This window comes from Cupressus sempervirens, chromosome 9 (genome assembly GCF_028749045.1).
Source record: "Cupressus sempervirens isolate cs-2001-9-10 chromosome 9, ASM2874904v1, whole genome shotgun sequence".
NCBI lineage: Eukaryota > Viridiplantae > Streptophyta > Pinopsida > Cupressales > Cupressaceae > Cupressus > Cupressus sempervirens.
The window spans coordinates 209554678-209568955 of NC_143126.1; the positions used below are offsets into that span (position 1 = coordinate 209554678).

At 35.5% G+C, this 14278-nt stretch overlaps 1 protein-coding gene across 2 annotated transcripts in view; it reads right to left on the reverse strand.

Annotated features, from left to right (window-relative positions):
• Positions 1–698: 698 nt before the first annotated feature.
• The window catches only part of LOC149538234 (Chaperone DnaJ-domain superfamily protein), a 153280-nt gene continuing 139700 nt past the window's right edge, over positions 699–14278 (reverse strand). Inside the window, exons 4-5 of one of the 2 annotated variants that reach the window (XM_089799609.1) lie at positions 1750–1923; positions 699–1297 (exon numbers count right to left, since the gene is read on the reverse strand). In XM_089799609.1, the coding sequence (XP_089655735.1) occupies positions 1117–1297; positions 1750–1923 (355 nt within the window). In that variant the 3' untranslated portion in view covers positions 699–1116. Of the gene's footprint in view, positions 1298–1749; positions 1924–14278 lie in introns of those variants that run through there. The other variant, XM_089799610.1, reaches the window with a different exon arrangement.

The window sequence follows — 14278 nt, forward strand, 5'->3', positions numbered from 1 at the left end:
TGTGAATTCCAAATGATGCCACAATGAAGGGTACATTTGATTTGGTAATGGATACGCTTATAGTTCCTTTACAGTTCAATAAAATAATTAGCCGAGGCTATATCATGGTGCTTGAGGTGTTTATTGCATTCAAGCAATCTAGTTAAAAATGTTGTTCCCATGTTCATACAAATGTGCATGCAATGCTAATGTAGATAGAAATATAAAATATCTTCATAAAAATGTCAATTTACAAGTTAATCCTGCCCAGAATGAAAAGCAAGCACAACCCTTGGATGCAATGTTCTATCAATCACACCAATTTGTCCTGATTACTCCAAGTGAAATTTGGAAAAATCGAAAGATAACCTATAACATTGGCTTGACTTAAATACATATCGTACCTTTAATTCAACATTCAATACTACTAATATTAAGTTATAGTACTATTCATCCAAATCAGGGGATCCAACTACCTTAATCTAAGGTGTAGCTACAATCATCTCATTCAGTGTGTTTATGTTTCTTTTTTTATCACATCCTAAAGAAACTTTAGAAATCAAAATTTTATCATCATTCTGTTCCCTAAAAACTCCACTTGACCTCAGCTCAGCTATGACAGAGACTTTATTTACAGCTTGCAACAGCAGTATCATATGCACAAAGATCCACCTAAAGTGAAGGCAGAAAAATCTTCTCATTTGTGCTCATATTCAAAATAGCAGTAGAAATGGATCATAATTATCCACTGTTTGTAACTTTGTATTGAAAATAGTAGATGAATATTTGTGTCAAGAGAAGTAAACTTAAAGGATCTAGTTACTCATTCACTGCTTAAATGGGCAATGCAAATTAATAAACTACGAAAGATTGATTCTTGAAATGAAAAGGACTTAAGATAAGGGCCAGGGATTCAACTTTCTGTTAATGCATCATGAAGCTGAAGGGCTCTGTTGCCTTCATGTTGCTCTGAATGCACAATTTGAATCCAGAAGAAGAATCTAGTAAGTTCAATTTATATTTGACTAGAAATTGCAGGTAGAAACTTGGCCTGTGCAGTACTCTTTTCCAACTCATGTACTAGTGAATAAAATATTTAACAGGCTAACACAACAAGAATATTGGTCTCAAATCTTTTCAGAACTTCTTTATGAAAGGCAGTTTTTGTTTACACCATAGTAAAAGATTTGAAGTTATTGATGTTAGGTCTATGTTGTTTTTGAGTATACCACTCATAAATCTCTTCTGACCCTGGGCTGCTTCAAGGTCAAGTGTTCTGTAAGCAAGAACCATGATGTACATAGCTGGATGAAGTTTCCTGCATCAAATCAATTAAATTCAGTATTCCATTTATTAGATATGCACAAAATATAGAATGTGATGGCATAACCTTTGGACACAGTGATGAAAAGGTGCAATAAAAGAGCAATATAACTCGCGACAAATGGTGGTGATTGTTCCTGGTATAACAGATGTAAATGTTCGATACAGCTCCAAAACCAAAATCCAGTTCAGGACTTCCCAATTACAAACAATCTTATTTCTCATGGTGTTTAAAGGACCCAATACAGGTAGACAGCATTTAATGTGGAAAAACACAATAGTAATTTATGCAAAGTTCTATTTTAACATAACACAAAATGATTAAGCTGAAAAGGCTGTATGTCCCCCAAACTTACATATGCAAAGCACTATCCCAAAGAGTGAAATCAAACTGAAGCTAAACTAGGTACAAAGAAGTTGCAATGTTTCTGAGACTTAATAAGTTACCCTATTGAGCTTTGGTGAGAAGATGTTCCCATAAACTTTGATCCATCATAGTAATTCAGGCTTTGCAAGTGTCTCCCAAAGGGGACTGTCTTTCCTTTCTTGTCCTGTCCAAATGTTTCAACATACCAACCCCCAATATCATGCTTCTCAGAGCGAGGTTCAAAAATCCAAAATCTGCAATGATAAAATTCAAACAAATGAATATATAGATATACACAGCAATAGCCAGAATCAATGAGAAAAATGGAGACTAATTCTTGATAGAATACAATGGGCGATGGCACTGCCTCCTTGCTCTGTTAAGATTGTGTTAATAAAAAAACATAAAATCATCCCTGTTTACATATTTTAGTAACAGGGGATGGTGAGGGTTTCTGAAATTTTCAAAGCCAATAAGAATTCTTGAATAAGCATTGAGACTATATGATCATTAGTGTTGTTATCATTGTACATCACCAAAAATTTATTAACCAATAAAGGAAATGTAATCCAGACAAATAATGTATTTGTTCCCTTAATCATAAGTTGGGCCTGAAAATCATTGTACTTTATGTTCTGTTGTAAGAATGAATGCATAGAGTTGGAGACAAATGGATGCCATATGCTTCAGTGTGTATATGCTTGTATTTATTATTGCATAGGCAAGTTATGTGGTAATGGTACTTTATTAGACATAACTAATGTGATATCATTACATCAACACAAGCACTATGACAATGGGAACATGGTGTGGTCAAACATTATATTATCGAGGAAGACAGATGAATACTTACCCTTACCCTAAGTTCTTACTTAGTCTCAACTACTGCCACATTGGCCTGATTTTATGGCTGCTTCTCCTTTTGAAATTAATCATAAAGCCATTTTCTCCAATCTTTCATCAAATGCCCAAATTTACACCAAAAGAAACACAGACCTTATGCCTAGTCAACGATGTTGAAGTAAAAAATCTCTTTGTTTTTCTCTTGTACTATGTTGCAGAGGCAGCCTCAGAATCTCTAGAAAAGGACTCTCCCAACTACGCCTGACTTCAGTCTTTCTATAACAAACATGAACTCACTTTGTCAAATGTGAGTGTTTGATTCTCTACCAAGTGCAGAGAACAAAAATTTCAAAAAGTGGTGGTTAACCGTAGGAATGCCATATCATTCACCAAATGTTTCATTAATGACTAAAAGCTGATACTTTAGATCTCTCAATCTAAAAAAAAATCAAATAAAAATCCACCATTACTTACCTAGGCGAAAAACAACAAATATTTCAAATACAGTTCTTTTAGGGCTAAAAATTGTTTCTGAGACATTCCCACATATCACCAATTTATGTGACATCCAAACTTGGGGGATCCAGTCATTAGAGATGAGCAATTTCAACAAAGGCTTCCTAATGAAGTTTATCAAAATCAGCGACTTCCAGAAGGTTTGTTTCTTTTTGAGGATAAGTATGTTGTGACCTCAAATATTTTACTTTTGACCAATTAATGTATAGGAATCTAACAGGACAAGATTTTGTATGTCAGCCATAAATAGGATGTTGATCTTAGATTCTTCCACAGAGAAATGGGACTTGTCTCGACTCAGCAAGTCCTGAGTAGAGCCAAGGATCACCACTACCAATTCCTAGGGGCTTGAACTCGGACTCAATCAAAACTGAACAAGTCCCATCACTAGGACTTAACCAATCTCAAATTTTTTTTAAAGCTCAAATTTCAATTCCCTTTTGGTTTATGACATGCCCCAATAATATACATGAAATATAACATTTAACCACCCATCTTTGTCTTCAACTGTATCTCATTCTCTTTTGTAGAATATACACATACTACAAAACACATGGACACATCCCTAGGCCTAAAAACCTCATCCTCTTCCAAGGGAATTGAGGACGGTCAAGGAATGTCCCCATTGTCTCCACATTTTGCATAAATGCCAAAACACATCCTAGAAACTTGGGGATACAGGCATGTTTGGGATGTCCCTTGACCATGTTGGGTACAGCCGACCATCCCCAACATTAAGGGGCTTTACATTCAGCAATAAACATGTTAATTGTTCCTTTGTCGGCCCCTACCTCCCAGCTCAACCTAAAGGTGAATTGAAACACGTTGTGACTCATTTCTTCATTTGTGTGATAGGAAAAATGTGGAGAAGCAAGTAGGTTTGAAGCAAGCCATTGAAAGAGAAGCAGCAAGAGATAGAAGGAAAAGAGGTTCAATCTAGGGAAAATATCTTGCTTGAAGCTTGAAACAGATAAGTTTCATCCTTACATGTTTCTTTTTTTCAATTTTTTTCCAAATCTTGAAGCACGAAACATCTAAATTATTTTATTTTATTTTTTAATGAAGGTTGAATTCAATCTCAAAAACAAAAAGGGCAGTAGTGAGGGTGATAGTACAGTAGAAATAGAAGTGTTGAGGGTAGTAGTATATAGAAACCAAATTTATTTTAGTACCCTTCAAAAATCATGGAAAAATATGTGAAGAGCCCTTTCAACAAGAAAAAACCTCTTCTCCAATATGTTACATCTAAGGATTAGAAGAAGAAGAAAATTCAAGGGGGAGCATGGTGTGGGTATGTCAAGTTTGTTTGACTAATTTTAGAGGTGTCTACACAAGGATAAGATCTTATTTTTTGTGTATTGCAAGCCATGGAATTAAGGCTTGTATAGAACTAATGGAAGAGGAAAGGATAGAGTGCCATAGATTGCACATTGAGGTGGCAATGGGGAAACAAGGTGTGGCAATGCCAATGCCTTCTTTTGCAACTACACAATTGTTTATGCCTATGTCATCCACTATTAGTGGTCAAGTTGGCACAAGAGGGAAGATAGTGATTGGTGGTGACAAGCAAGGGTCTTTGCCTTTAATGCACAAGCACGAGAAGCTACAAAGTCTTCCATACCAAATTCTTTTTCTCTCATACCATCCCATTTTATGTGGCCCATTCCTCTGAATTCAAACAAATGGTTAGAGATATAACCACTCTTGGTCCCTCATTTATACCCCTTAGAGATCATAAGATATGAATTTCCCTCCTAGACAACGAGTATTCTAGGATTAATGTGCTAATGGAGGAAATGAGGAAAACTTAGATGGGAACAAGTTGATGGATGCATGGGCAGATGTTGGACACCAACCACTCATCAATATCATTGTCACATCCCCTTTTAGTTCTTAATTTTTTCGAAGTTGTGGATTGTCCAAGGAAGCCTTAGGACATTGACTTCCATTTTACCATTACAAGAGATGTCAAAAAGGAGATTGGACCTTGTAATCTTGTACAGGTAATCACTGATTCGGCGTGTTCAAATCAGCTGATTTAGTGGAGGGTGCTTATACGAAGATCTTTTGAAGCACATGTCGTCCCCATGCATTAAATAATACACTTAAGAAATAGAGAAGATAGAACGGGGGAAGCAATTGGTGATAATAGCTAGAGAAATTCCTATGTTCATTTGCAACCACAACACTATAGCAAGGTAATACGTGTTATGTTTGATAGAGTTACACCATATGCAGATGAAGAAGTTGTTGATGGGTGCTACAAAGCATTTGCAAGACTCTTCCAAGTAGATAAGTGCACAAAAAGCTAAGGTTAGAATTTGGCTTATTTACTTTGGGATTAGAACTTACTCCATATGCAATAAAGGACCAAAATGACATGGGAGCTATCACATGGTGGTACATGTAACGTCAACCATAAAAGCATCTACAACCTCTTGCAATCAAGATCCTCTCACAAGCAAGCTTTCTTTTCTTTTTGTTTACCACTTGTATTCTACAATTTAGTGTTTAACATTCTTTAGTTTGCTTTCCATTTGTATGTTTAATTTATGAACACTAGCCAGGTTGCAAGTTCTTTTGCTACTGAACAGAATTGGGGTACATACTCATCTATCCATTTAGTGAAGTGCAACCGGTTGGGCTCAAAGAAACTTGAGGACATGGTTTAGATTCACATCAACTTGCGTCTTTTGTTGCGTAAGGAGGATGAATACAAGGAAGGGTCAACCAGGCTTTGGGATTTAGCCCCTGAATGTGCAAACTTGGATGCAATGTTTTAAAATCTTACTACAATCACAAATGATGATGTTGATAGCATCATGGCACATGGTGCATCTAGCACAAGTGGAACCGTTTTTTGTTCAAGTAATCGTGAACTTGTAGAACTTGGAGATGATGAGAATGTGGATTTTTTTGAGAAGCCTTATGATTTTGAATTTTATTAGTGAATCTCAAGTCTTGACTCCTGTGAATAATGAACTAAGTTTTGATTTTGTAATTCAAATTGCATTGGAATCTTGAACTTGAGTAACTTACTAACTAGTTATTTCAATTTGTATGTTTGTGTTTGTGAAGTTTGAAGTTGAACTATCAATGGTAATTATCATAACTAGTATATTTCTTGCATTTCTTTGCATATACATACATATACACACAGATATATGTGTGTGTGTGTGTGTACATATATACTGTTGGGGGATATTCTACAACTGACAATTTTGTTAAAATCCAATCGCAAAATAAGATGACCAACCGTAGCATATGAGAAAAAGCCTCTCTTGCCTTAAAGGGAAGGCTGTCCCTTTTCACCGTTCCTTGGATCAATTCAAGGTAAGCAAGAAGTTGAGAGATTTTTGTAACGGGTGTTACCAATATTCTTTCCCCTTAGCTTTCAAGAAAGAATCCACTTACCCGAGGAGCGAGTAATGGGCAAGATTAAATCTCTAAACTACACTTCTATCTAATAGCTAGAAATAGCGATACTAATAAACCAACACCAACTCAAAGGCTGATTAAAAGCATACCAGTTTGGCTCTAAGTCATTTTTTCTAATTTATAAGAAAAATCACTACCATTGGGGTGCAGAGACTTCCAGAAGTAGATGATTTCTATTCTATAACTTTTTTTTAGTTTTAATCTATTCTATAAGAAAACCTCTACCATTAGGGACGCAAAGACTTCCAAAAGTAAGAGAATTATAACTATTTTTCGTGAATTTGAGATGGTAATACGAGCTACAGTTAAAGCTTCGGCTCTGATTGCTTCTTAACTTACTATGCTCTATTATTGAATACCCAATAATAACATGAATCAAAGACAATAGACACAAATTACAGTCAAAGCTTCTACTTTGCTCTATCGTAATTGCTTCCAGTCAAAGTAACGAGAATTGGAATTGGATCAAAATCGGCTAGGCCGAATCAAATCGTGAATCCGCCATGAATCGAAATCGAATCTGCTAAGAATCGGCAAATTTAAAAATCCCTTTAAATTTAGAGATTTTAACAATATAAAACTTATTTCGTGCACCCTTTATTGAATATTACTTAAACACACTACAACATCATCAAATAGATGTTAACATACAAAAACATGGAACATAAATGATAAATCCATCACATACGTAAATATGTTACACATAAAATGTAAATTGTAGGTTGTAGCTGAAGTAAATAGAAATCACAGGATCATAAATTATAATGATTCAAATCATAGAATGTATGTAAGATGAAGATCCATAAAACATCAAATCATTAATGTAATAATCTAAGATGATCCATGAAACATATATCTATCAATATATGTAAACAAAATGAAAAAAAAAGGTTCCAGCTCAAGCCTCATCATCATCCTCAAGGTTGGTTGCAACCTCAGCCTCAGCCTCTAAGTGTCCAGTATGCCTTCTAGAAAGGCGTCTAAGGTAAGTCCTAGAGGATTGTCGAGCCATAGCCCCCGCATGTAAGGTGGGCTCACGAACAACATCACTAGGGCCTGTGTCTGTGCGTGCGCGTGTGCGTCCACCAATGTCTGAACGTGCTCTAGTTTCCTCATCTGTCATGGCCACAACCTCAGCCTCTCTATCCACCTAGTCAGCCCACTCATGGTCTTCCTCAATGAAGACTAGATCCACAGCCTCAGTGAGCCACTCTGATTCTGGATCAATCTCCTCCAGAATGATCAGAGAGGAGTCAGCGCTCAAAATTTGTCTAATCCTAAGATGAAGGTTGTAATGAACAAAGACAAGATCATTCATCCTCTGCACAGTCAACCTATTTCTCCTCTTCGAGTGGATGTGCTCGAACATAGACCAACTGCGCTCAAATCCAGAAGTGCTGCTTGGTTGACTCATAATACAGATGGCGATTTTTTGAAGTATTGGGGTTGTGGGCCCAAACATTTACCACCATCTATCTAGAATAAAGGAAAACAAAAACAATTAGTCTCATTTACAACTTTAAAATTATATAATCAAAACTTAAAATGCACAATTTATAAGTCATTAACTTAAGATTTATGAATATATTATCTTTATCTAGCTGTATTGTTGTCCAAGCATCTATGGCCATCATGCCAGAGAAAAGTGGTCCTTTGTTATTGAATTTGTCTAGCTCAATGGTTGCAGATGTGTTATCCTTATTACTACTCAACCTCTAGATCACTATATATAAACCAGTGAAAACCTCCTCATCCGCGTTGAAGTCAAGATAGAAACGAAATGTCAGATTCAAATAGTAAGTTGCTGCATGGATGGGTCAATGGAGTTGATTCTGCCATCTCCTATCAATGATCTCCCAAATAGGGGCATACTTCTCCTGCACTCCGCATACTGGGCTCTAATGGTCTCCTTGGCCCTAACCATGCCGTCATATATGTAGCTCATAGAGAGCTTCTCCCCATCAGCAGTTCGTAGGAGAGATACAAGGGACTCAGTGACTTGCATATAATGTAAAAAAAAAATTGAGTCAAAACTTAATTATAAAATAATATAACTAAAAGTAAAACTAAATCATTAAACAATTAAATAATAAATACTAAATTCTAAATAGTAAAATACTAAATGTTAAATTGTAAGAAATTTACATTGAGGATTTTTTTAGCAGGTTTCCAAAAACCATCATCATCAAAGATGCAATTTACCACATCTACCCCTATAGTGATCATAGCATAGGAATATGTAATCCACTCCCGCCCAACAAACATGCTCCTCAAATCATCCCTTGATAATAACAAGGACTGCAATGTGATGAAATTCGAGGCAAAATCTTGTGATGCCTAGATGAGTAAACTCCCTGCCTCCTGTGTAGTCCCTCATTGTGCTAAGGACGAATGAACGATTGTAGATAAACTTGCATATACTTTTTTCCCTCTCGACACATGATTTGACCCACTCAAGCTTTGCCAATTTCCTCTAACATGAGGTCAAGGCAACGTGCTGCACAAGGAGACCAAATATGGTGGGGTGTCTCTCCATCAAAAGTTTACCTACAAAAATTTTACTTTGATTAGAAATTCAAACATGTTAGGAAACTAAGAATTCAAATAAAAAAATTCAAATAAATTTATCTTCAAAATTTGAAAAGTTAAAAGTTTACCTGCAACAACATAACTTGCTGCATTATCCGTCACCACCTACACCACATGTTGTTCCCCCACCTTTATTATGACTCCCTCAATAACCTCACATAAGTATGTGGCATTTTTTATATGAGCGGAAGCATTAATAGATTTGAGGAACATGATATATCCTACAAACCAATGAATTATTATGGATCATCAACAAATTAACAATCAACAAATCAAAATTTGAAATATTCAATCACGATTCACAATGCACAATGTAGGTAGCAAAGTAGAATGATCAATCATCTCCACAAGAAACAAGAAAATTGAGTGTTCTATTCTGTAATAACCCCAATAGGTTATAACTTCTTCAAACACCAAAAATCTTTATACTTCAGTTGTTTGACATTTCGTCAAACACTTTGCAAGCAAGCTCTGATACCACTGTAATAACCCTCCTTAAATCTGCCCTCAAAAAACGCTGATGAAAGCTCAAGGAATTTCATCAAACAATTCACATGCAAGGGACGTATGACTGATATAGTATTTCAGCTGGCTTTAAATGACTGTTTCTTCAATTTGGATCAATGAGAATCTTGTGCTAGAAGACTACAATGGACTACACAATGATCTAACATGAGTGTGCTACTAATTTTGACAATATTCAGTGTATATATAGGATCTAAGCATGAGAAATGAACACCTACAGCCAACTGGCATTTTTACAAATAGTTGGTATGCAAACTAACTAGCTGATAAATAATGATATTAAATTGCTTAAATGACACCAGCAACTATTATCTTCTTAATTGCAATGAAAAATACAATGCTCATGAAATATGGCCAAGACTTTGGCATTTACATGGATTACAAAATGATAATGCTGGTATAATGCACACTTATAGCTGAAAGCTTATAACACCTTAAAAAACAATATTAATAAAAAAACCTGGTTGTAGATGGCTGTAATAATTTTCTTCAATGCTACCCCTTCTGCTTTGCTTTTCCGATTTGCTTTTTCGAACTGCTTTTTTCGGCCTGCTTTTTCAGTTCCGCTTTTTCGTACTGCTTTTTTGGCCTGCTTTTTCGGTTCCGCTTTTTCGGACTGCTTTTTTCGGCCTACTTTTTCGGTTCCGCTTTTTTCATACTGCTTTTTCGGTTCCGCTTTTTCGGACTGCTTTTCCGTATCTGTTTTTTCAGACTGCTACCCTATTGAATCTCAAGACCATATCTTTCAATGGCATCAAGATTTCCAGCTTGAAGAGATTTCGTCCTCCAAACTATTGAGACATAATCTCCAACAAATTCTCCAATTTTTTTGATATTTCCAAGCCTACTTAAAAGAAGCTCTTCTATTTCTTTTATAGTGTTCTCACAAGGGCTCCATCCTTCATTTTCTCAATGTGGGATAAAACATAACTCCCTTTATGTAACTTATGTCTCCAATGTGTTATAAAATAAAGGGGACTCTTTTAATTTAAATATTTCCCACAAACTATAGTCTATGCATTAATAAAGTTAAATATTTAAATTTAACTTTATAAAATAGCTTTATCAATGCATAACAAATCTTATCAGTGATAAACAAGTCTTCTTGTCGATTTTAAACAATTACCATCGACATATCGTTGCCACTGGATGTCCGCCCATGCCCAAGATTACTTACTATAAATAGTAAGTATGCCCAAAGTTGCCTCAAAACCCCTCAGAAAAATTTGCAACTGAAACTCTCTAGGCCAAATGACCTCTAAGGCCCATTAATGTCTTGGTTAGTCTACGAGACCGTGGGGAAATAGGCTAACGACAACATCATGCTATGAATGCTAAAAAGGGGACATTACATATTCCTCCTATCCGTCCAACCATCAGTCACGATGGTGCAATGCTTTTTGATCAACTCCTTTCGGTGGTCTTCAAGCTCAACCTTCATATCCTCTACCATTTCATCTAAGAGGTATCCCCTCAACTCAACTTTAGTTGGGTCTTTAAATCCCTAACCGTGGTTAGTCTACGAGACCGTGAGGTATCTTGGTTAGTCTACGAGACCGTGGGGAAATAGGCTAACGACAACATCATGCTATGAATGCTAAAAAGGGGACATTACATATTCCTCCTATCCGTCCAACCATCAGTCACGATGGTGCAATGCTTTTTGATCAACTCCTTTCGGTGGTCTTCAAGCTCAACCTTCATATCCTCTACCATTTCATCTAAGAGGTATCCCCTCAACTCAACTTTAGTTGGGTCTTTAAATCCCTAACCACAAAAAGCAACTGCATCTATCATGTTTTGCCAATAAGGAGCTCTATCACAAATAGATTATGATTGGAAATTTAGATGACGAATCATTATGTAAGCTTGTAAAGTGAATCTACTTTAACCTTAAAGAAAACAAATAAAAAAGAATCAATTGTGTGGCTGCAACAAATGGAATGTTCCAAAAGTACCAAAATTTGCAAATTTCTTTTCTAGCAACATTATGAATCTCCTTGTTCAAATCCATGCCCTCAAGTGTGGGTTGTGAGCAGGAGTAGTGTGGGGCACAAAGTAACTATCCAATCTGTGCTTCTGTACTCTAGGATGCATTAGGTTGGACTCAGTCTCAGTATATGACCAACTAGCACTAGCACTAGCACTAGCACGAGCACCAAAACTAAGACAAAAAGGAGGCCTACAAGAACCCTCTCCAACACAACCTACAGATGCAGAAGCGGCTACAAAAGCATGGGAGCCAATAGCCCTTAACTCTTCAAGTTGTCTTTTCTTGTTCAATTTCTCTTCTTCATATTTTTGTAATGCCACTAAACAAGTGCATTTTTCCTAAGCAGTTTGTTCAGTGCAAATTGTAATATCAAGTCCAGGTATAGCAACAATGTGGTATTTGAATGAATATATATATATATATATATCACCAGAATTTATTTCTTTACAAAACATACATTTCGTTTGAAATTTGTTTCTTCCAGGAAAGTCTTCGGTATATTTCCAACATTCATCTCTTTTACCCATTGTGAAAAATGAAAGTTAAGGCTGTTGCAATAAGAAAATTCAAATAAAACCTCAAAGTTTGAAACTAATAAACAAAAGTTACAAAACAACCCTACTTTGCAATTTAGTAGAACTAAAAAACATTCAAGATTTGCAACTGAAAACTAAAAAAATTTAACAAAAAATGCATAATACATGTAAAAACCCCTTCTAGCCTAATACTGATTTGTTGTTTGAAAATGAGAAATGTTTGGATTTTGTGCTTCTGATTTTGAAAACTATACTTCTAAAATTCTTTTTCAGAAATACATGAATGACAAGGAATGTTACTAAGAGATAACCCCCTTTCAGAATTTTTCCAAAATTTATTTGCTTGACATGAAATAACAAATTTAACAATGTCTTTTAGAATTAAAATAGTTTTAAACAACCCAAAACCTGATTGCAATTCAAGTACTCCTGGTATGAGCTGAAAGGAAGACGATAATTCCAGATTGCAAGTGTGGAAATCAACGTGTCACCTCCAATTCAGACTTTGATCCAACTAGCAATAGTCACTATTCCCTTAATTATTACTGCTGATCAAAGAAGTGGCCTGCTATATGATCAAAGTGAAGAACTGAACCAAATCGGGGGTCATTACATACAAACGCTGAGCATGGGGTGTGTTGCAGCTGAGTTCCAGTTTGATGCAATGCTGATAATGAATATCAGGCATCTATTAAGAATATAACCTAGATAAACCTACAGGTCTGATGGTACAGACCGTACCTTCTCTTGCATTTAATATAAATATATATTACTCCTAGAGGTGTCGGCGATTTCTAGATGATGCCTTGTTTGGTGCTTGACTAAATTAGTTAGTCATAACTAAATTATAATTGCTAAATCGCCGACTTAGGAATAATAACAATTTTGTTAGTTCCAAGGGTTATGTCCTTTGAGGGACATACCCTCTAAAAAGGGTATATATTTAGGTTGTGAATGCAATTTAGAAGACACACAAAAAAAACACAGTAGTCTGCTCTTCTAAGTATTCTACTTCCTGCGATTTTATTTGAGATTCTCCCTCACATTGAAAGGTGCAATATTCAGTATTGATCTACATTATAATAAGCAATAACTTCATCCATATTCAGAATACCAGAGCAAGGAAATCTAACTCAGCATATAAGATTGGTTTTGAAGTCTGATTAAAAGACAAGGATTTAGCAGAAAACTTACATGGTATCAGAGCCAAGTTATCTATCCTAGGGCTCTACAAAATTCAGTCATTAGACTTTATATATACTTAGTAATTTTCTCCCATCTTCAACGACATATACAATCAGACCCGAGGACAGTTTTGATGGGAAAAAACACTTTGAAGCCTGAAAATTCAGAATCTTGATGATTCTTGAAGAGAACAATGTAAAACAATTTGTTAATGGAGCATCCAAACAACCCCTAGTTGAACCTCACAAATCTATATGGAGCAAAGAAAATAAAAAAGCTATTCAAATCATCTTGGATGGGGTTAAAAATGATATTGTACCTATGCTTACGAAACATTAAACTGCCTTTGATATGATGAATGCATTAGGAAATGCATGTGTTAAGAATGTTAGCTTGTGTGAAATTGTATCTATATTTTTTGTGCCTATACTCAAGTTCTATATTACATATTTGATTCATTAATATTATATATATATATATATATACACACACACACACACACATAAAATTATATTGAGAATCTAATAAAGTAATATTATATTGTATAGACTTCAACTGCCAACAGCACCTTATAATTACGTAAGGGTGTGTTATCGACAGATAATAAATCACTTACTTACGATGTTGTTTACCAACCATCGTGACTCTATCCCATCGCCTGTGACTATTGGCTGTCAGCACATTTAGAACTGTCCATCGTGACTATCCATCATGACAGTTCACTTCCCTATCCGCATATATATATCCTAGTCTGCGATGGGAAGTAGATCAATCAACGTGGCAATCATAATCTCACATCGCAGACTATTATATATATCAGTCTCAATTATATTTTAGTTTTCTTCCTTCAAATACATTATCTCATTCAACAATCAACATCAAGAAATTAGAGTATAAACAGTACCACACTGTAATTCAACTTCTGCATCATCAAGATATATTGAAATTGAGATTTACACCAATAAGAAGACCTCAGCATACTAA